The sequence below is a fragment of the Carassius carassius genome, chromosome 14 (assembly GCF_963082965.1).
Source record: "Carassius carassius chromosome 14, fCarCar2.1, whole genome shotgun sequence".
Lineage (NCBI taxonomy): Eukaryota > Metazoa > Chordata > Actinopteri > Cypriniformes > Cyprinidae > Carassius > Carassius carassius.
The window spans coordinates 4,356,506-4,379,579 of record NC_081768.1 but is presented as its reverse complement, the minus strand read 5'-3'; the positions used below and the strand labels follow the sequence as shown (position 1 = coordinate 4,379,579).

The following is a 23,074-nucleotide window of genomic DNA, read 5'->3' as shown; positions in this document are numbered from 1 at the left end:
TCACAGATCCCTCTCTGTCTGAGGTAAGATTTTATTATAAACAAAAGGACACTACAACTGCAAAAACATCTCATTGTCTAGCACAAGACAGACAGCACTTACTCTCACCAGAGTACTCAGATATATGTCAAAACTAGTTGACTGAGCCTGAAAATGCATGCAAGTTTTCAACACTTTTCTCCCAAAGAGAGGAACTATCATCTGTTCATTATCTCCTTCATTCCTCCCTCTATTTCTTCAGACCTGTGCTGGGGTCCTGGGTGGCGTATATTGAGACGATCTGTTGGCATTTCACTCAGACTGCAAGTAGAGCTCTGGGAAACATCAACAGACACAGTCCTAGGAAATACTGATTTTTCTCACTATGCTGCATTCAATCAAACAGAACTTTCCCCGAGAGTGAGAGAGGAAAGGGCAGTGGAGGTGGTTGACTGCTTTTCTCACTGACATACTCCATCACAACTTCTCAAATTTGCATACACACACACACTCACAAACAAACCTACTTCTACACAACAGGGGAATGGATGAATGAAACTGACATTTAGACCCTCATCTGCAGAGAATAAAAGTGAAACTGCATGATGATTGTTCATATTAACAATCATGTTATCTCTGTATTTGCATTTATGATAAAGATTCACATTTGTAAAATTTTAGCATTGTAGTAGATTGCATTTTCAAAAAGCAGGGCTAAGTATAAACATGCATTTTTTTTTACCTTCACTTAAATATTACATTGATTCTTAAAATTCCAAGGTCGATATTTTACTCTTCGCCAGAGTTTTCTGCTGAATCTATAGCCCCATGACAAGAGAAACTTCTGAGTTGAATGCGAGTTGTGCAGCGAAATAACAGCAAGAAATCTAGTCTTGCTAGAGAACCGTCCTTGCAAAATGTGTGTGCAAAAACAATGTTAACAGTGCAGGTTTGATTTCTATACAAAGCTACTTATGAACCCATTCTTTTAAGTGAACAAAAACATACAGTGCAACAACATAGTGCAATTCACAAACAAATGACTCAATTAAGCAGATCATTTTAATTATTTTTTTCTTTTAAAATACTTACAAACTCAGAATGAACTCACTGAGTGTTTACTGAATTTTTATTACCTTTGAGTGAATTAATACATTTTAATCACTTTTAATCAGACTACAGGTACTTTTTTATTGATTACACGATAACATTATTCACACAATAGCAATAAATTATTCTACATTTTTTTTATTCTCCATAATTCTGCTTTTTCATTAAACTCACAAGTAGTGTAGTTCCTTTTGTTCCCAGTTTGGGAAACCATGATGTGATGTTAAATGTTATCTAAAAATTGTCTGATTATATTACCAAACATGTGTAGCGTAATAGATTATATTACAGACTACAATTTTCAAGTAATCTAACCATCATATACATAATATTTAATTATTGTTATATATTATATAAACTCCTGACTGAAAGCAAAAACTTACTTATAATCCAACTGACCACTTGAATTTTAGCAACATACTACATAATTTAGCAAGTGTGTACAAAGGGTAGTGTGATATACATATGTGTATTCTTGACATGCAACAGTTTGAAATGGCAAGTCTCCTTACAGCTGTTTGTAAAATCTGATTTGCTGACCCTTACTGCAAAAATATTACAAAAGAAATTATGCAATTATAGGTCTGGCGACTCCTGAGAGCCCTGACACTGAACAAACATGCGAATCTGCATTTAAAATCTCTTCAGGTACTCAGGTGCCAGAAAAGTATTTCACATCCAGCATCATTGTGATCCCTCAACACATAATCTGAATGCATTTCCTGTGATCTGCTGCATGCCACTGACAGGCCTGAAATGAGAGCTGAAATCAATTCACATGAAGGTCCAAGCGAAAGCTGGATGTGTAACAACCATCCTATTACCCCTGTGCCGCATCCTAAACACTATAGACGACTTCCCAGACACAGATTGAGCCAATAATCCAATTACCAACATAATGTCCTTCAATGCAGCATATTTTATATCACAATCATTACTACTTAAGATGGAACAAAATGGTCGTTTACATAAAAGCTGAACAATTGCACTTGCGGGAAGCAAATCAGTGTCTCCCAGTTCATCTTTTCATTTTATTTTTGGCAGGAAGTCAGGAAGCCGTGGAGTGAAGAGGGAGGAACAGGATCTAGGAATGTCTCGGGTCAGACTCAAACACGAATAGCCCACATTAGCACCACGGCTCGATACATCAGATCGGCACCCATTCATTGCAGAGGATCCATTGGTGAGCAAGTGATGGACAGAAACACCTCAAGGCTGATCTGGCGAAACTGGAATGATCCTGACCTATATTTCAAGTGTCAAAGAAAATACTTATGCAAAGCATTTATTATTTTAGGTCGACCATTAAATTTGCAGTTACCACAAATTCGTTTTTTGCTCTGTCATGATTGGTGGTATGAATACTTCAGCAAGGCACTATAAATACAAACATTCTTCTGTAATCTGAGTTTTTTAGCTATTAACAATTACTGTAGATTATTTGTGCATTAGAAAGAGGGGGAGAAATGATATCATTAGGAAATCTTATCTATTTGTTGATAATGGATCCCAGGAACAGCAAAGAGACTGCTCTGACAACACACTCTGACAAATAAGTAACGGTTTATGATCTAAAACATGCATAGAACCAGGTCCATGTACATACGTGAGCTGAATCAGGTCAGGAGGGGTTTTGTTGGGAGATTTCCAGCAGGCAGTTTTACATAGTGCAGCGACAAAGATCACATGTGTGAATGTGTACAGACACACACTTTGTGACAATGGTGGATCAATAATGATCAGAGGTTTTCACTGAAGGGTAATGGATGGAGGCATACATGCAAGAATCAATATGCAGCTATGGAGTCAATTTAATGCCGTATATATATGCAAAAAATGTAAGTTTTGCAAAAGAAAATAGAGTTTTGCAAATGAAAATTTAAGTATTGAGGAAAATAAATTTGCTTTTTGCAAACAAAAATTAAGAATTGCAAAACATAAATGAAACAGCGCTAAAGCAATGATTTCACAATACATATTTTCCATGGTCATATCTATTAATTTATTTGCAACGCTGCTTTTATTTTGCATGTCAGTCTAGTTTGAGCTTGCGATACCATTTTTCCTTTGCGCTTCACCTTTCTGCACGTCTCTCTTTGTGGCACTGTTTTGACGTGGGGGTGGAGTCAAGGGACAGGGGCGTGTACAACATGCCTCCCTGGAAGTGATGTCATCGGCCCGAGACGCAGCTCACTGATCCAGGTTCAGGGGGGCAGGGTTTCATATTTTTTTGAAGCACCCCTGGGCGCCGCCATTGGCTAGCGGACCCCCACCTGCTGTTAGCATTCCATTGACTCCCATTCATTTTGGCATCACTTTGACAGCGAATAACTTTTCATCTGAGGCGTTTAAAAACTCCATTTGTCCATTAATTATTTCTAAAGAAACGCGAAAATGTATAAAAGGCTCCATTAACTTGTATCTTACGTTATGGTCCCATAGAAGCAGTTTTTGTAAAAAATAGGCTAACGATTGCGTCATAACCAGCGACTCTCTGTCGCACAGTAGATAAATTACCGTATGGACAGGAGGAGAAACTCGCAGGCAATCTTTTACTGTCTATGAGGCAATCGGGGGGACGTGGAGGCATAAAGTTCAAGGGAGATAATTAATTAGAATACTTACCAAAATTTGCTCCTGTTCACGCTCGCCTTCTCTGGAAGATTCGGTGGGTGATTCAGATTTACTTACTACAGAAGACTTACAGGTTGCTCACGTGACATCTACGTCATGTAGTTCAGTTTGAGTCTGCGCAGTACGCTCAACCCCCAGGAAGTAAGGGCTTCTAATTGACTTCACTTGTCTCCGTTGAATCCAATGGGGTCACTGTGTCCATTTCTTTTACTGTCTATGTCCAGGTCCTGTCATGATGAGCAGAGACTTTCGAGTGGATCGTTTCTTTTTATTAAATAACATTAAAACATTCATGTTTTCGTTTTATTTACTTTATTAACAAATGTATGTGTATTAGCAGCGTTTGCTCAAGTTATAGAAGTTGTTAACATGAACATCTGCTGTTTATTTCTCTCTATGTGCACACTTTTATAGCATTAAAATGTGTATTGTTTCATTTGGTTAACTGCAAGTGTTTGTTTCAAATCTCTTAACTTGTGGGAGGACGCCAGCGCACAGAAGCGTTCTTTGTTTACATTAGTTCAGAGGAAAATGCAGCCCTGAAGAGTTTTGTAAATAACTTTTACTGGAATTTTTACTGGAAGTGCACTTGAGAGAATGAATTTAACAATAACTATATAAATATCCTAAAATGAGCATAACAATAAATATAAAAGAATAGCCCTAATTAATATAATATTATTATCAATTATATACGGTTAGCCTATATGAATGAATGAATGAATAAATGAATGATGCATTTATTGCTTTATTGTGCACTATATAACCAACCACCAGCAGTGTGCAGCATCCACTTGGATATATTATATATACCGTATTTTCTGGACTATAAGTCGCACTTTTTTTCATAGTTTGGCTGTTCCTGTGACTTATAGTCAGGTGCGACTTATTTATCAAAATTAATTTGACATGAACCAAGAGGAAACATTACCGTCTACAGCCGCGAGAGGGCGCTCTATGCTGCTCTGTGCTCCTGCAGCCTACTACTGAAAACAGAGCGCCCTCTCGCGGCTGTAGACGGTAATGTTTTCTCTTGCTTCTTGGTTCTAAATATATGTGACTTATAGTCCAATGCGACTTTCTCGTCATGACGTATTTTTGGACTGATGCGACTTATACTTAGGTGCGACTTATAGTCCGAAAAATACGGTGTAATGATAAAAATAATAATAGCCTTATATGAACATATATTACATAAAAAGACACGATCAATGGACTGTGGGATGGATAAAAAATACTTTATCAATCTCTGATAATCTCAGATTGCTCTGGTCACCCTGGTTTGTTTAATCATTAAACTCGTGGCCAAGACATTATCACATTCCCAAGAATTAATATCTTGTGGCCACGACCAAACTAAACCAAAAAGACTCGAGTTAAAAAAAAAATTATCTTACAATGAATATCATTTATTAATTTATGCCAGTCGTTATGTAAATGAAAAACGAATTCGCGATCGAGATGAAACTTGAGTCGTAGATCTCTTTAATGATGTGTGATAATGTGATAATGATGAAGTTATAGTTTATGAAGTGAATTGCATTATTTTACATTAAAACTAGCAGTAACTCTGAACTAATGTGAGTAAAGAACGGTTCTGTGCGCTGGCGTCCTCCACCAGTTAAGAGATTTTAAACAAACACTTGCAGTTAACCAAATGATACAATACACATTTTAATGCTATAAAAGTGTGCACATCAGCATAAATACAATCGACATGGTGTGCATCATACAAATGAAACTAGCGAATTATTAATTTATAATTCTACTATTTATTATTATAGGGTTAGGATATTTATATAGTTATTGTTAAATTCATCCTCTAAAGTGCACTTCCAGTAAAAATTCCTGTCACATAGCATAATCAGTGCTTTATTGGCATGTCGGGCTTTTATAGGCTGTTATTTACAAAACTCTTCAGGGCTGCGTTTTCCTCTGAACTAATGTAAACAAAGAGCTTCTGTGCACTGGCGTCCTCCCACAAGTTAAGAGATTTTAAACAAACACTTGCAGTTAACCAAATTAAACAATACACATTTTAATGCTATAAAAGTGTGCACATCGAGAGAAATAAACAGCAGATGTTCATGTTAACAACTTATTTAACTTGAGCAAATGCTGCTAATACATATACATTTGTTAATAAATTAAATGAAACGAAAACATGAATGTTTTAATGCTATTTAATAAAAAGAAACAATCCACTCGCAAGCCTCTGCTCATCATGACAGGACCTGGATCAGTGACCTGCGTCTCGGGCCGATGACGTCACTTCCAGGGAATCATGTTGTACACGCCCACGTCCCTTGACTCCACCCCCACGTCAAAACAGTGCCACAAAGAGTGACGTGCAGAAAAGTGAAGCGCAAAGGAAAAATGGTATCGCAAGCTCAAAATAGACTGACACGCAAAATAAAAGCAGCGTTGCAAATAAATTAATAGATATGACCATGGAAAATATGTATTGTGAAATCATTGCTTTCGCGCTGTTTCATTTATGTTTTGCAATTCTTAATTTTTGTTTGCAAAAAGCACATTTATTTTCCTCAATACTTTAATTTTAGTTTGCAAAACTTTATTTTCTTTCGCAAAATGTACATTTTTTGCGTATATATATACGGCGTTAAATTGACTCCATATTGCAGGCCTCATTTCCACAGACATTTACAGTGTGACATAACCATTAAGCCTATTAAAGTTCCCACACGTAACTTGTCTTGTCAGGGACCTAGCAACCGTTCAGAACACCCTAGCAACCAAACAGCTACAAATTAAATAACAATACCACGGCAAATGCATAGCAACATCCTGGCAACCACCTACAACACCATAAAATCATCATGGCAGTGACTGTTATACAAAAATTAGCAAAAGAAAATGTAATTATGATAATAATAAATGTATTTATTTATTATTGTTACTAAATTTATTTATTATTAATTTATTATTGATTAATATAAGGTGAAAGTAATGTTTACATAACATTACTTGAAAATGTTATTTTTTTACTAGTACTAACCTAATTTGCTACACAATTTTTAATGTAATTAGAAATAAAAAAGTAAGAAAAACAAAAAAATTAAAATGGAAAAAGTTATTATTAGTCCAATTAAGATTAAGGTTAAATTAATAATAATATTTTAGATCGTTTTGCAGTGTTTTTTTTTTTCATTGTATACTGCCAAGCTCCAAACAACTATGAACTTCCAATTTGTTATCATGCAAATAAAACACACTATATTGAAAACTGATATTGAATTGAGAGAGAGGGGGGATTAAAGAAAGAAGATGTTTGAGAGCGTTCACGGATATTTAAGCACTGCTGTGTGGTCGTAGGTGGGCACTGAACCACCTTTATCTCTCTACCAATCAGATGTGAGCGGCTCCAGGCAGAGCCAGACTCCCTCTGGGCTGAGGAGCTCTCGCTTGCTCGCTCTCTCGCTCTCTCGCTCTCTCGCTCTCTCTCTCCATCAGTCTGCCATCAGATGAGTCTGTTAGTTTTCCTGCTGGTTCTCTCGCAGTGGCTGATTGATATTCCAAAGCCATCCGCTCCGAACGCACCAAACACTAAAGCTCTCCATGACACCAGTGCCCTCTCGACGCACGAACAACAGAAAGCAGATAGACCCCGGAAAAGACCCCCTGTCAGAGAGAGAGATAAAGAGAGAGAGAACTCTTCCAAAGAAAACAATCTTCTCCACTTTGGTTTGTTTTAAGAGTCCAAGGGACAGAAAAATCAATAAGAGAAGCCACCGAGACATGGAGAGAGAGGTAGATGAGAAAAAGGAGGAGGAGAGAGAGGAAAAGACAGAGGAGGTGTGACAGGAGAAATTAAAATGTTGAAACCCTGCAAACCCTATTATCATGAGAACAGCAGCAACAGAGCCGTCTGAACACAATTACACACCTAACTTAACACTTTTCAGAGCTACTCTGGCCATTTTATTTTCTGATATCACATTACCATAAAAAAATGTTTCATACTTCTGTACACTTTTACTCAGCAGTGATGCTTTCAACTGATCAAAAGTGTCAGTAAAGACATTTATAATATCTTTATTTGAAACCAATGCATTTCATTAAAATGTATTAAGCAGCACATCTATTTTCAACATTGAGAATAATAAGAAATATTTCTTGAGTAACAAGCCTGCATATGAGAATGAGTTCTGAAGGATCATATGACATCGATGCCTCGAGTAATTATGATGAAACCTCAGCTTTACATCACAGGAATGAATAACATTTCATATATTTTCAAATAGAAATATGTTATTTTAAATTAAAACAATATTTCACAATTTTATAGTTGTAGACTGTATTTTTGATCAAATAAATGCAGACTCTGTGCGCAGAAGAGACTTCTTCTTCTTTTTTTTTCTTCTTTTTTATCTTACTGACCCCCCGGTAGTGTATGTGTGAATTGACTGCTGTGAATATTGTGCAACATAAATGAAAATAAACCTCTGACCATTACCTTACAGCTATAGCTGTGTCTGTTTAATTCATTAATCATTCGTTTTTTTTAACCTCATGCTAAATGTTTAATACACACTGGATTTGCCAGAGATCGACATATTCAAGGCTTGAATCTTTTTGTTTAGGCCACATACTGTAAAAGTAATTAAACTACATATTCACAGTCAGCCTGAGAAATAATCACTAGACATTCTGACTGCTAATTCCATACTTGTGGTTTCTTTACTTCTGCTGCTTTCTGTGCTCCTCTAGAGATTTCTATGCCATATTTTGAAAGAGATATTTTCTCTGGCAGTCTGTTATTGTCATCTGATCTAATTCAGTTTGACCGAGATGTTTTTGGCCCGTTGTTCATGTCGGTCAGGCGTTCTCTTCCGGCTCCTGTTGAAAAGCTGCAAAATGGACCAAACTAGACTAGCAATGCAAGACTACAAAAAGTAACATCGGGTCTGACTATGAAACACGACCAGAATTAAAACAGCTCTTAAAACCATCATGAAGTCAATTATTGCAGTCAACTCAACTGCTAAAGCAACTTTGAGTGTTTTACCTTGAAATAACAGTTTCAAAGTTATTCTGGTGGCACACTTACTTCTAATTATAAGGCTTGTGTTTCTTTTCCAAATGTCTGTTCTGGTAGATTTAAAGTGCCCCAACTATGGGTAATGAAATGTTCATATTTTGCATTTGGGAGTCCCCAACAACAGGTTGACATGTATGCAAGGTCAAAAAACACTTTCATTGACTTATAATATCCATTTATTTTGCATCTTACTTGCTGAAGGACCCCCAAACGATTCGCTCAACGACACATTTTTCCAAACCACTCCTTTGCGTGAGGCTAATCTGTGGTGATTTGTCCGATTGGGCTCATTTTCATTTCATCATGCCTGTAATGCCTGATAAAGCAGTGTTTGTGAGCGCAGTGCTGCTTTGTGTACAGCGTTACTGGAAACAGCTATTTTTACCACTCCGCACCTAGCGGCATAGAATGAATTTGCATTTCATTTAGACCAACCGAAAAGACCAACATGAAATGGCTTGGGATCGCTGATCTATCATATATATATATATAAACGACTGGTTTCAATGATTCAGAGTTACTCTTGCTTTTAAGAGACAATAACTTTACACACGGTGCAGTTTCAGGTTTAAAACTTTGCAGGATGTTTTAATTTACTTAGAGCTACTTGCTTTGCAGCAGCAACAAAAGGATGTGTACAGCTATTCTGTAATTAAGACAGGGGTATATTTACAACTGTGGGTTTCACTCACTTTACTGTACAGGGCTCTAAAGTCACAAAAATACACAAAACTACATTCAGTTGCTTTACGTAAGAATGGTTTTACAAATAGACTAGCCTATTAGATGTAAAAAAATATATATATATATTATCACACTGTAAAAATATATTATAAGAGCGTTTTGCTTTTTTCCTCAATAAGTTATGGAAATGTTCAAAATGTCCAGGTTTTTTTTTTTTTTATGTTGTAAAACAAATCCATTCCTTTTTAAATTAATTGTATGGAATCTATGGAATTGCATTCCATTTTATAATTTTGCAAACATTATGGAAAATTAAGTTTGACTGGTCTCCATCTGAATCTAGGAATAGACTACTGTTTAAATAAGTTATTAATGAACAGAAAACAAACATTCTATAAACATTCCTGGAAGAATGTTTGTTCATAACTTTGAGAGAACCTTGCTAGGACATTAGTCAAAGTTCTAAGAATGTTTCTTGTTAGCAGTGATTAGGCAGGAAATTTATGAATTTAATTTATAGACGGTTTCAACGGCCACAACATAAACAAACGTTACTGCGCATGCGCGCTTTTTTGGACCTAACTTAACTTCCGGTAGACTTCCAAATAGAATCAATAACAACAGCCAAGTCCCTCTAGAGTAGATATTTTTTGATAACAAACAAAATATGTTTGCCGCGTGGATCAGGCGGACTTAATGAAAATGCAAATTCATTCTTTGGCAGCAGGAGATGTTTTAAAGCATAGGCATAAAGCGCGAAAAATAGAGGTTTCCCCAGTAACAGCTGTAAACAAAGCAGAGGTGGTACGCTCACACGCTGCTTTATCAGGCATATAACACGCAAGTCTTCCTTCAGAAATACAGCGATATAAAAACACCTGTGCCTCGTTTTGATATTTAAACATATAAATGTAAGGAATTATTATTATTAAACGTGCAGTATGTAACGTTACTCATGTTTATTCAGCGAAGCCTTTTTGAAAATCGATCAGTTTTAAAATTGTGGCGAGTCTCCAAAAATAAATAAATGTATGGGAAACACATCCCGCAGCACAACCACCTGACCCCAACTTCAGTGTACTCATCACCTTGACTTTAACTGCGTTTGTAGAAGGCACTGCAGCCAGACCGATATACACAACACAGACCGGAAGTTAACTTAGGTCCAGGCGCGTGCGCCCGATGAAACCGTCTATATCATCCACTTTACATGAGAATAATATATATATTTTTTTTAAATCGCCTTTGTTTTTAGATGCAGTTATGTCCCTTTATTTCCAGGCATCTGGTCAGTGTCCACTCCACATCAACAGGATTGCATTTAATGTTGACCATTAGGGTCACTATGAGTGATGTAAGAGTGTTGATGTGTCAGACAAACAGTTAAATACTTACTCAACATATTGAGCATGTATAAACAGTGCTGAAATGAGACGGATCACAGCAAATCACTGCAATCAATAAACAGAAATCTGTGTTAATGAAGAGCAAATGTCTCTCTAATTCAACACATTTTATTAACGGAGCAAAACTACCACCACACATAGGCTATAGCATATTAGCATTCTGTATTGAATTTTAATTTTAATTTTTTGACATAATTAACCATGATCATCTTTAAACTAACCACAATAAAAAGTTAAATGCATTTTCTGTTACACATTAGCAAACAAACTACACCAGGGCTGTACTGGGATATAAATTCTAACTATACTATACAATCTATACTGCACACTCTCTACTAATGGTATACAGGTATATTATGCATCGCTAAATATTTAAAACAGTGTGTCATGTTGTCACATTGCAGTTGTGTCCAGTCATTGCAGCACTAAACAGTTATTTATTAAACCAAGTTTAATGCCTTTATGTTCATCAGCATGTATGAATTGTGTACAGATTGCTATAGGGCACATCTTACTGCACATACACTAATTAGTGTAAAATACTGTTATTTCAAAATGAATCTGGATAAACATGTAAGCGGAATGCAATGGTAAACATTTTAAACGGTAAAACACAGAAGTTGCATGCTTTACATATTGTATGCTGCAGAAATAGTATGGTAGTAGTATCCTATTCCAAACATAGCCAATCAATCAGGATAAACAAAACACAAATACCATGAACATTTGTATGGTGCAAAAAAAAAAAAAAAACTAAAACCAACTTTAAATTAAAAAATAGTAATAATACAAATGATAAAAACAAGATTACACAAACAAAATCTGAAATTACAAATATTAAAACTGCTGAATTCCCAACTAAAACCTCATGTGCATCGTCACCACATCTCACTGACACGACTCGTCTTTGAGCACCAGACACTCATCATTCCTTTATCCAGCTGAACTTCTCTCTTCACTACTGTTCATCTGAGATGAATCCCTTCACTTATCTGTTTTATCCTTTCCAGCACTGATGTATCATTAAATATTTATCCATTTTATTGGTTTATCTCGGAGCTGTCCACAAGTAATCCTCAGCAGCCATTGGAAAGGGCATGAAAGAAACGGACAGAGAAAGAGAAAGCTCAGATGACAATAGGGAGAAAAACAGAGAGACTTGCAAAGACCTCCTCACAGCGTCTGTAAAGTGGCTGTTTTTGAACTGTTCCTGTAGAATACAGGAACTAATTCCCTTTGAATAATTCGAGATAGAAAAATGTACACTAATTCTTAAAAGTTTACGATTTCTGTTTTAAATGAATGCTGTTCCTTTAAACTTTCTATTCATCAAGGAAGCCTTAAACTCATGAAATGCCACAAAAATGTGAAGCAGCACAACTAAATGTATTAGAGCAGCATATAGGAATGATTTCTGAAAGCTTATATGACACTGAAGACCGGAGTAATAATGCTGAAAAATTCAGCTTTGAATCACAGGAATAAATTATTATTTAAAATATGTTTGAATAGTAAAAAGTTGTTTGAAATTGTAATAATATTTCACAATTTATTATTTATTTTTTTGTAACAAATATATGCAGCTTTTGAGCATAAAATACTTATTTAAAAAAAAAATCTTACCAACCCCAAATTATTGAATGGTAAATGATGCTGAAAAATGCTAAATTATAGGTCTATGAAATAAATGGAGATAGTTACTAAACATCACAAAAGAGTGTGTGTGTGTGTGTGTGTGTGTGTGTGTGTGTGTGTGTGTGTGTGTGTGTGTGTGTGTGTGTGTGTGTGTGTGTGTGTGTGTGTGTGTGTGTGTGTGTGTGCTAATAAATAGAATAATCATCCATCTGAACAAATTGTTTTGTCTCAAGAAAACTATTTATTAACGCAGGAGGTTTTATTTTAATATATATTTGCCGTTTTTTGAAAACTTTCAACTGAAATTCAGGTGAATAAATATAGCTTAAACCATGTGTTATTTTGGGTTTGTTTTTATTTTGTTTTATAAAAATGAACATTATGCATGACAGAAAATTAATTAATTAATCTATAAACGCAATATCTTAATCAAGCATCAAAACAATAGACATTTAAAACGGCTTTACAGTTTTTCATACTTTAGAATGTGTCTTTGTATGGATTTATTTATTTAGTAAAAATATTTCACCCAAAAAATCTTGTCAGGCATATCAAGAATCATTAGATGACATTAAAACTCCATTTAAGGGTCGCAGTGCAGCCCATAAAGACTAATTCATTGTCATTGTCATTTTAAATCTTTAAATATCTTTGCCACTGTCCTTCAAACCACTAGGTCCTACCCATTTGTCAGCAAGAAGTTTTTAATCTCTTAAAATATAATAAAATTAGTATGATAACTAGTTGTATATTTGAATAAATGGGGTCTACAGATCAGAATAAGTATGCTGTTTCATTTTTTACATCTGCTGAATTATGATGGAACAATATTTCACCCATTTTATTTTCACAAAAGTAACTTGAATCATTATAATATATATCATAGATTAAGTGGCAGGAATGGTATTGAATTAATGCAAAGAGCTGAAGATTAAGAGAGATACGAGAGAGGTCACTGTCAACACTAAAAGCCTAAGATTGATTGTTCAATTAAGACTCGGAGTGAACAAAGAGATGTAATTTCAGCTTGACTCTTAGAGATAATGAACGCAAATCACATCAGACACCCTGCAGTCTCTCCTCCCTCATCCTCAACACAGATATCTGACTAATATGACAGTAAATAAGGACGTCCACTGCTGGCCATCTTAATTTGATTAGGAAAACATCCTCATACACACACACAAGGCCTAAAAGCGCACACACACTCACTCCATTAATCCAGTGGTAATTTGCTTTCACTTGCTATCAGCCAGAACAAATCGTTCTGTCTCAGGAAAACATTTGCAAGAAGTGCAAGAGAAACATGAGTCTAATTGGGGGAGAACAGCATTAGGACGCGGCGGGACGCTGTTACTGGATGCTGTGGAGAATCTGTCTGGATTACAGCCACATGACCGGCCAACCGCTGGCCATCAGAGGATCAGGGTTTGAGTGGATTACAAGTGGACAAATCCGCTACAGCACTACAATATCCTATCAAGATAAGACTACAACAGGCTCTGTGGGGACTGAGGGCCAATCTAAGGCCTCACAATACAATATAGATACAATGTGTGTAATGATTTTGAAAAGTAATGGCCTTTTCATGAATCTTTTGATTCAGATCGGAATTTCGAAGTTCTTGAATGAATCAAGATCTGTGCTCTGAAGTCCCAATCTGAAATGATACTTCAGAACTTCAGAGTTGGATCATGAATCCTATATTTTCTTTATTACCATACCATACAAAACAAAACATCAAACCATTAAAGCAGTACAGTTATAAAAACAAAAAGAGAGAAAGAAAGAAAGAAAGAAAGAAAGAAAGAAAGAAAGAAAGAAAGAAAGAAAGAAAAGCAACAAAGAAATAATATACAAATACAAATCCCTTTAGAAAAATAACCATGGTTTTATTACAGTAAAAGTGTAAGTAACCATGATTTTTACAGGACATATAGGCTAGGCTGAATAGAGATGGCCTTTTCACTGCTTTACGATTACCAGAATTGTGAATAGTTTCAGTGTAGTTATCTAGATCAACTTTGAATAAAGAAAAAAGAGGTTTAGAGGCAGATTTATGTTTATGTGTGTTATTCTGATTTTTTTTCTTTAGAATTCAAAAAAAAAGAAAAAAAAGTTACAATCTTGAGGGAAAAAAGTCTGAATTGATAAAAAGGTCACAATTAACTTTATACCTTCCATTCTGAAGTGAGGCAATAAAATGAACTGGATAGTAAGAACTAAAGTTTCTCAGTGAGGTATCGGCAGTTGTTTTTCAATGAGTGTGTGGAATTAAAGAGAATTTATTTTTTGTTTTAATCATCCTCAAAATGATTTCTGCAAATTTTATCCAACAAGATGTGAGACAGTTTAAGACATGCCACAAAAATCCCAGCTTTTCATCAAATCCACTGCTAATACTTACTAAAATTTGTGCTGTTGATTTCATCAGTTTCCTCCAAAGTGATGTCACTTCCTGGATAATGTCATTAAGGAAGTGGCTGGTGTTGGTTAAAACTTTTTTTTTTTTTTTTTTTTACGAATGTTAAAATAAAGGAACACCTGGATTTAAATAATTTGTAGTAAAAAAATCTTGTTTTTCCATGTTAAAATATAATACAGTACAAAATAAATGTTCAAATTCACCCATATACATATATAGAACACATGAAATGACCCGATCACACAAGAACATGCTCCATCTGTTTTTCTTCAGTAAATGCTGAACACTGCACAGTATGCAGTTCCTTCATTTGAACGTTTCAGCACAGTGAGCCACATATTTATCAAAAGTCTCTGTTTATGAGGAATATTTTGTCTCCATTTATTTGATTGATCTGCCCATCTGCCTCTGGAGCGGCTGCCAGTGCTGCAGTGGCCTGTTTGAGTCTCAGCACACCGGCTGGCCGCGCTGCATCTGAAGGTGCTATTTGATTAGAGATCCGCATCTTTGCTGACACAGAGCTGCGAGACTGATGTCTGAGAAGATTCAACACTCATCATCCGCTTACCTTACATCCATCACAACACAACTGACAACTGCTTCCCACTTTCTATGAACACACAACATATTATATGGTCTGCTTTTTCATCAAAAACATATAGGAATATTGTGAAATATTGTTGCAATTTAAAATAAATGTTTTCTATTTGAATATATTTTCAAATGTAATTTATTCCTTTGATGCAATGCAGAATTTTCATAACAAGATTATTAATTGAATAAATTATTAATTAAAGCACCAATAATAACTGGATAATTGATCATAAGGGGCACCAAGTCAGCCTAGAATGATTTGGGTTATACACACACACACACACACACACACACATATAAATGTCTAAATAGTTTAAAACCCTGATGAGCTCAGTATTTTTATTATTTTGCATCAGATTCCAGATTTCCAAATATTGTTAAATATAGAAAGCTTATTTATTCAGATTTCAGATTATATATAAATCTCAATTTGGAGAAACTGACCCTTGTGACTGGTTGTGTGGTCCCAGGTCACATATTATTAACATACTGATATTGCATTAATTTAATTATATATAGTTGAAAAGAGCTTGCAGATATTTAATGAATATAAAAATAGATGATTTTCATGTTGTAGGTGAATTCAATTTTTGAGGTAACAGTTTATCAAACGGTAAATTGAGTAAATTAAGACATTTATCAAAGTCATGTCAATGATTAAATTTTCCCCAATTTATCTAAATTTACTCTAATAGGTCTCATAATAAAAAGTCAGAAGACATTAAAATGTAGCATATTCATGGAACATGCAGTTTTATTTATATACCACCGTGTGACCCAACGAAATGTTGGCTGTGCCTGAAATAAAAGAAAAAGCCCTCTATGAAGTCACTGGCTGACTTGGCAGTAAGACAGCTGCCTTTGGTTTCAGACACAGCCATCATGAGTTCATAGCTGAGCTTAAAGCTTCCAGCCCACAGAAGCCTCTGCTGCACTCATGGGATCCAGGATCAGAGCTTCTCCACCACAGGTTACACATCACTGACCTTAAACAGCAGCGCTTTATAAATGGTCGCCATCAGATCCATATTTGCGGGGCGCATGATGCAGGTTTTGTGGAAACTGGGTCACAGGTGTTCATTGCATCCAGGGGAATTTATGAAGCCATTCCTCCAGCACGCTAATATCTGTCTGTCCTGCGCTCGTGCTTCCAACTTTAACAGCTAACCTATGTCAAAAATATTCATGTTGGGCTTATGCTGTTCCACATTTTTCTTTTTAACCGCATTAAAAATATGAGAATTGTTGTCAGCCCCATTCCAAATCAGGCTTGGTTAACTTTTTGGACCTGCATGCATGTTCAAGCTGTTTTTTTCTTTAAGTATCTTCTGCACAGAAAAGGTCTGTTGTAATTATTTATTATGGCTAAAACCGTTATTGAAGAAAGTTGGTTTACCCAGCAGCCTCTTTAGTATTTATATTTAAGTACAGCTTCACCACACACTCAAAAATGTAGTTTAAGTATAAGATTTTTTTTTTTTAATTGCTAGTTACGTTCAGCAAAGATGCATTGAATTAATCAAAAGTGACAGTAAAAATATTTACAATGTTACAACAGATTTCAGTTTTTCAGACTTCCTGCTGTTCTTTTGAACTTTCTATTCATTATAATAATGATAATCTTTATTTTCTATAGTGCCTTTCAATGTTAGGGTTATATCTTAAAGTGCGTTACATAAGTAAAACAAATTACAAAGGACATCCTTTAAAAAAGATCACTAGTTTTCACAAAAATATTAAGCATTGCAACTCTTTTCAACATTGACGATGATTCTTGACCACCAAACAGCAAATTAGAATGATTGCTTGAGTATTGATGCTGAAAAAAATTAACCGGAATAAATTCCATTCTACATTAAAACAGAAAGTGGTTATTTTAAATTGTAAAAATATTTAACAATATTACGGTTTTTACTTTATTTTTAATCCAACAAACGCAGCTTTGGTGAGCATAAGAAATTTCATTCCAAAACACACACACACACACAAAAAGTCTATATTGACCCCCCAAACTTGCTAGTGTATTAGTATATTTATGAATTCTTCGCATATTTCATTCTACAGCTATACATTTTTGCACAAAATCTGTTTATGTAAATGAAAAACACTAAATACAGTAAAAACCAAACAAAAAAAAAGCAAACCACACATCCTCTAATCCAGTTTTATTCTTTTTCAGCAAAAGAGGAAAGGAAAAAAAAGGAAAACAAGAGAACAAAAAAAAGAAAGGCTACAAGACTTTATCTTATCCATATCTTCGTTTTTTGTATGTTTTTTTTTTTTGTTAACCTAAAAAGGGCAAAGTAATGCAGCTCTATGCTTAGAGTGAGAGTTAACCAGAAACACAAAGGAGGTTAAATAAGGATTTTTCTTAAGATACACAATATTCATCTCTTTTCTTCAGTTCTGTCCATGTCGATATCTCAACAGAAAACCAGTCAAAGTAATAATAATAAAAAAAACTAATTAAAACAAAAAAGCGCAGGTAAATTGAGACTCCGCCTTCCTCGTTCCCACCAGAGCTGAACACATCTCTCCCATAATGCAAATGATGGAGGGAAAGAAAGGAAGAATGAAAGGAAGAAAGAAAAAGAGAGCGAATCAAGAGAATATTGAAAGAAAGGTTAGCATGAGCAGGCAGAAGAACAGGAACTAGTGAGAATGAAGGAGAGGAAGCGAGAAAAAAGGGCAAAAAAAAAAAGCCACCGAGATCTTCAGCTGCTTTAAAAGAGGCAGAGTGTATAATGCAAGGGCTGATGGGAGTCGTACGAGGTTACAGAGTGTGTTTATTCAGACCTGAAGGAACTAGTTCTCAGATGAGCTGTGGGCGGCCCTTTCCCAACCGAACCCAAACCAAAGGGTACCGTCTGGTTTGTCCTCGGCCCTCGTGCTGAGCGGCGTTTGAAAACACGGCTGTAAGTGCATCTGTGAGTGTACGCCAGTGAACGGGCAACGGCTCTGACTCGGCTCGAGCCTACGGGCCGTGGCAGAGCTGGCCTTTTTTGGCGTTGTCCAGGGACGGGGTGACTCGTGTGATCCAGGTCGCGATCAATCGATTTGTTTCCACTGGAGTCGATCGCAGCCTCTGAGACTCCAAAGTACAGACCGCCAAATTAGTCTGACCTGCATTTGGGTGTGTGGATGGACAGATAACAGAAAGTTAAGGCTGTGCGAGTCGCCTGTGTGTGATGAGCACGAGGCTACAAAGAGGGGTCAGAGGTCAAGCAGGGGTGTAGGTCCTCTGAGATGTGTTTGGAGGGAAAAAAGATACCACTAACAGGTGAGTGAGTCGTGTGGTGTGTGTGTGTGTGTGTGTGTGTGTTTGCGAGTGAGAGAGAGTATGTGTGTGTGTGCAGGGGGCGTTCAAGAGCACTCCTCTCCGATGCGCTGGCAGGTTCGGCCCACCTTACGGTCCAGTTTCACCATCTTCAGCACAGCTTCCTCTCGGCCACGGCCCAGATGGTCAAACATACAGTTGTGTTGCTCCGGCAACCGGTGCAACATGCAGAACACATAACCTGAGAACGAGAGAGAGGGATCAGGATGAGATGAAAGTGTTGTATAATCTGCTCAAGGTTGATTTTAATAGCACGAGCACGTCTTGTTCCTCACACGTGCCGACTCTTTGAGACATCCGGAACGGCTCTGATAAGTCACTAATTACGTCAGCGTTAACCCTGCTGAAGTGTGGGCTTTTTTAAATGAATGCCAGAGAGCTGGCACAGAGATTACAATGATCTCAGATCTTTTAGCAGTAAAAGGAAATGGATTTGAGTGGTGCTTGCCTATGCAGTGCAACACTGGCGTGATGGTAGAGTTTTTAGAAAAAAAGTAAAAAGCGCCTACTTCCAAGTCTCTATATCCAAAAGTAAGATAGTGATCGGGCCATCCTTCAGTGCAGTTCCATTTAGAGCTTTTTTGCCATTTTTCCCCTCTACAAATCAAATTTTAGTCTTCATTTTAGTGTTCATTTGGTCTGAAAATAATTGTGCATTAAGCTTAGCTGTGTTATAAGCTAAATAATAACAACATTAAAAAAATATATAGAAAAAAACAAAAATATTTCATACATTTTGCAAACAAGCAAAAAAATTAAGTACAAAAAATGTATTAACAAAAAAAAGTAAAATAAAGATCTCTGTGTGGCGGTCGGTCCGTGTGAATAGAATGCTTTAAACTTTTAACTCCTGATTTCAAATTATGCTATGCTTTATGCATTTGCTCAGTTTCATATTCGACCATTACAAATTATTAAATGCCAATGAGAAATTCAAAACTAACGCAATACAGAAATTGCAAAGTTAAGGCAAAACCTTTTATTTATGAAAACTAAATTATTTATATATAAAAATCTAAAAATGAAATCTGAAATTAACAGTACAAGCAATATCTATGCAAGCAAACACCACTCACTATAGGTAGGCCAAATGTAGTCTGAATTCTTATGTAAAAACTGTGATCTGAGCTCATTTCCAAGTAAATAAAAATCAGCTCTGCACACAGAGGAGGATCCATTCCATCTTAAGAGCCTCATTAAGAAGAAAGTCTCGTTAAGCAGTTTAATATATTCATTAATACACATGGTGTTTTTAATGAGTCCGATATGATTAAAAGCTTACAATGTTTCAATTACTGCAGCCACAGAAGAGCTGCATGGCACTGCACACATCAGTGCATCATGTAGGGTTATTCAAGAGCGACATCGCTGAAGCTGCATCCACACGGTAAAAATGTGCATATATATTGTCTTTTAAATTGTCTGAGAAAGAAAAACATAATGTGGCGTTGTTAACTGCATGCTACCATGAACAAAGCATAATGTGCTACCCGATTCATGAAAGATTCGCTCAAATGAGGCAGTTCATATGAATGCATTAGTTGAATCGATTAACAGAGGTCTAAATCAGACAAACACTTGGGAGTACTTCAGCCAAAAATTAAAACTAGCTAAAAAAAAAAAAATCACTCACCCTCATTAGTTTGTTTCTTCATTGGAACAGATGTGGAAAATTTTAGCATTACATCACGTGCTCACAAATGAATCCTCTGCAGTGAATGGGTGCCATCAGAATGAGAGTCCAAACAGCTGATTAAAAACATCACAATAATCCACACCACTCCAGTTCATCAATTAACATCTTGTGAAGCGTAAACTTAAAAACATTACTTCTGTCCTCTAACCATAATATTGCTTTCTGAATTAGGGGAAAAATATGCACGGTTCAAACACGATTTATAAATTAGCCAAAACTGTTCTAAACAAACATGCTTGTGGGTCTTCATGTGAATTTTTTCACTGAGAAATTACTATGGATTATGGTCTTGTAGGCCGGAAGCAATGGGTTAAAATAAAAACGCCTTTTTGGATTTGGTTCTTATAAACATGCAGACTATTTTATCTGACGGACTGGAATGGTGTGGATTATTGTGATGTTTTTATCAACTGTTTGGAATCTCATTCTGACGGCACCCGTTCACTGCAGAGGATCCATTGGTGAACAAGTGATGGAATGATAAATGTTCTAATGATATAAAAACATACTCACCTAAATCTCGGATGGCCTGAGGGTGAGTATATATTTTTAGCAAATTTAAATTATTTGGCTAAACAATTCCTTTAAATCTACTCAAGATTACTCACTCACTGGACCGCAGGTTATTTTACATTACTGTACATCCAAACAGATTTTCCTAACCCTAGGAGGAAAATGCTGCAGAGTTTTTGGCGTAAAGTAACGCCAGGAATCCTGTCTGAGATAAATCCCGGCGGGATAATGACTCCGATGCGAGCTGTCACGGGAACAGTCAGATCCATAAGTGTATTAGCAGAGCTGTGGGAATTGTCATTAGACTGATGACTTACAATAGCACCTTCAGCTTAACAAAACAAGACAAAAAATAACAAGCACAGCCAGGAGGACTGATGTTAACTGCGCAATTATGTTTACATGCTCCCTTTATTTCATCACCTACAGAAAGTGTCTAAAATTAGGAGGGGGGGGGGGGGGGGGGGAGGTGATGTACTCATTTAGTTCTGTAGGGATCTAAAAGTTCTTGCTGAAATTGCAAACAGTCAGGTGAGGAATGAACAAGCCCGCATGGAATCGACAGAATCAGAAAGCCCATCATTTACATCATTCTGCACGTCTCGGAACTAGTGATGTGATGCGACAAAACTAGAAAACTTTCGTTGTCATCAACAAAGCTGTCCAGACTTCACGCATGCGAATCGGGAAGCATTACAGCTTTGTCACATCATCTCGCAGATGACGGCCATACTAACCACAGCGACAGGACCCCAGCTCCTGTTGTACGAGCTCCAGTTTGGTTTGGCAGCGATGGCACCGCCGACGGTTCTTCTGCTTGGGAACCCGAGGAGAATCTTCAGAACATGAGGCCTCTCCCACACGAACACGCTTCTCGGGAGACGACTCGCTCTCCGAACCTGAGGCTGGAAACACAAATAAACACTTTTCAATGCTTTTGCAGTTGCAAGTGTATCGCTGTTTGAGGTTTGAAGGATGTAGGTCATGTTAGGTGCATGCCAAGTTGGATTGCCACTCAGTAAGCAAGAACTTATACAAGTTAACGAATATTTAAGTAAATATGAGTTTTTCAGGTCTATTTAACAGTAACATTTAAAGGGATAGTTCACACAAAAATTTAAATTCTGCCATGATTTACTCATCCTCCTCTTGTTCCAAACCTGTATGAGTTTCTTACTTCTGTTGAACACAAAAGACGACGATGTGGAAAATATTCAGAGCCAAACAGTTGCTGGTAGCCACTGACTTCCATGGTATTTTTTTTCCATACTATAAAAGTAAATGGCTAACGTCAACTGTTTGGTTACCGTTTCCATTGAACATGTTTTACACTTTTCAGAAACTGATAGATGTTTGGAAGATTTTCAAGAGAACTATTACTAAGTAATAAATGATGCACAAATTAATTAAACGCTACATAATCTTCACTGTATGAATTAAATACATGATTCTTGTTAAACCTACAGGAGCAATTCAGTCAAGAGCAGTGAGTCATTCTCTCTTTTTCATTTGTTGCTTGATTAGCATTATTCAACACAGACAGCAGAAAGTAAATCAGGCTGCTGTCCCTTTAAGATGTAATGCACAGATGTAATATACTGATACACATTCAATTGTGAAATAACCAACCATGTTGCAAATACACTAGACAGCAGCATGGTTTGACCAGAGCTTCAACTCTATTGATTTAGCTCCCTCTGACCTTGGTAAGTCAGTGTAAACCAAAGCTTCCAGTGGTTTCACAACTTTAAAACTGTTTTTTTCTTGTGGGTGGAGAGGTGATAAGGAATGTGTTAAGCATGGATCTTCAAATCTGGCCCACGAGATCCACTTTCCTGTGGAGTTCTAACCCTAATCAAACACACTGGAGCATGCTATTCAATGTCTTCAGGATCATAAGAAAATCACAGGTAGGTGAGTCTGATAAGGGTTATAGCTAAACTCTGCACCGCATTGGCCCTCCAGGGAAAGATTTGCGGAACCCTGGTGTAACGTAATG

General features: G+C 36.4%; 1 protein-coding gene and 1 long non-coding RNA gene across 4 annotated transcripts in view; both read right to left on the bottom strand.

Moving 5' to 3' along the window:
- Nucleotides 1-18,574: 18,574 nt before the first annotated feature.
- Nucleotides 18,575-23,074, bottom strand: part of LOC132156761 (AN1-type zinc finger protein 3-like) — a 35,550-nt gene continuing 31,050 nt past the window's right edge. For all 3 annotated transcript variants that reach the window (XM_059565767.1, XM_059565766.1, XM_059565765.1), the window contains exons 5-6: nucleotides 21,813-21,980; nucleotides 18,575-19,047 (exon numbers count right to left, since the gene is read on the bottom strand). In XM_059565767.1, coding sequence (XP_059421750.1) covers nucleotides 18,893-19,047; nucleotides 21,813-21,980 — 323 coding nt within the window. In that variant the 3' untranslated portion in view covers nucleotides 18,575-18,892. The remainder of the gene's footprint in view (nucleotides 19,048-21,812; nucleotides 21,981-23,074) is intronic.
- Nucleotides 20,088-20,726, bottom strand: LOC132156477 (uncharacterized). The gene is made up of 2 exons (XR_009437432.1): nucleotides 20,628-20,726; nucleotides 20,088-20,575 (listed from the first exon to the last, which is right to left on the bottom strand). It is a non-coding gene; the product is annotated as an uncharacterized LOC132156477 (long non-coding RNA).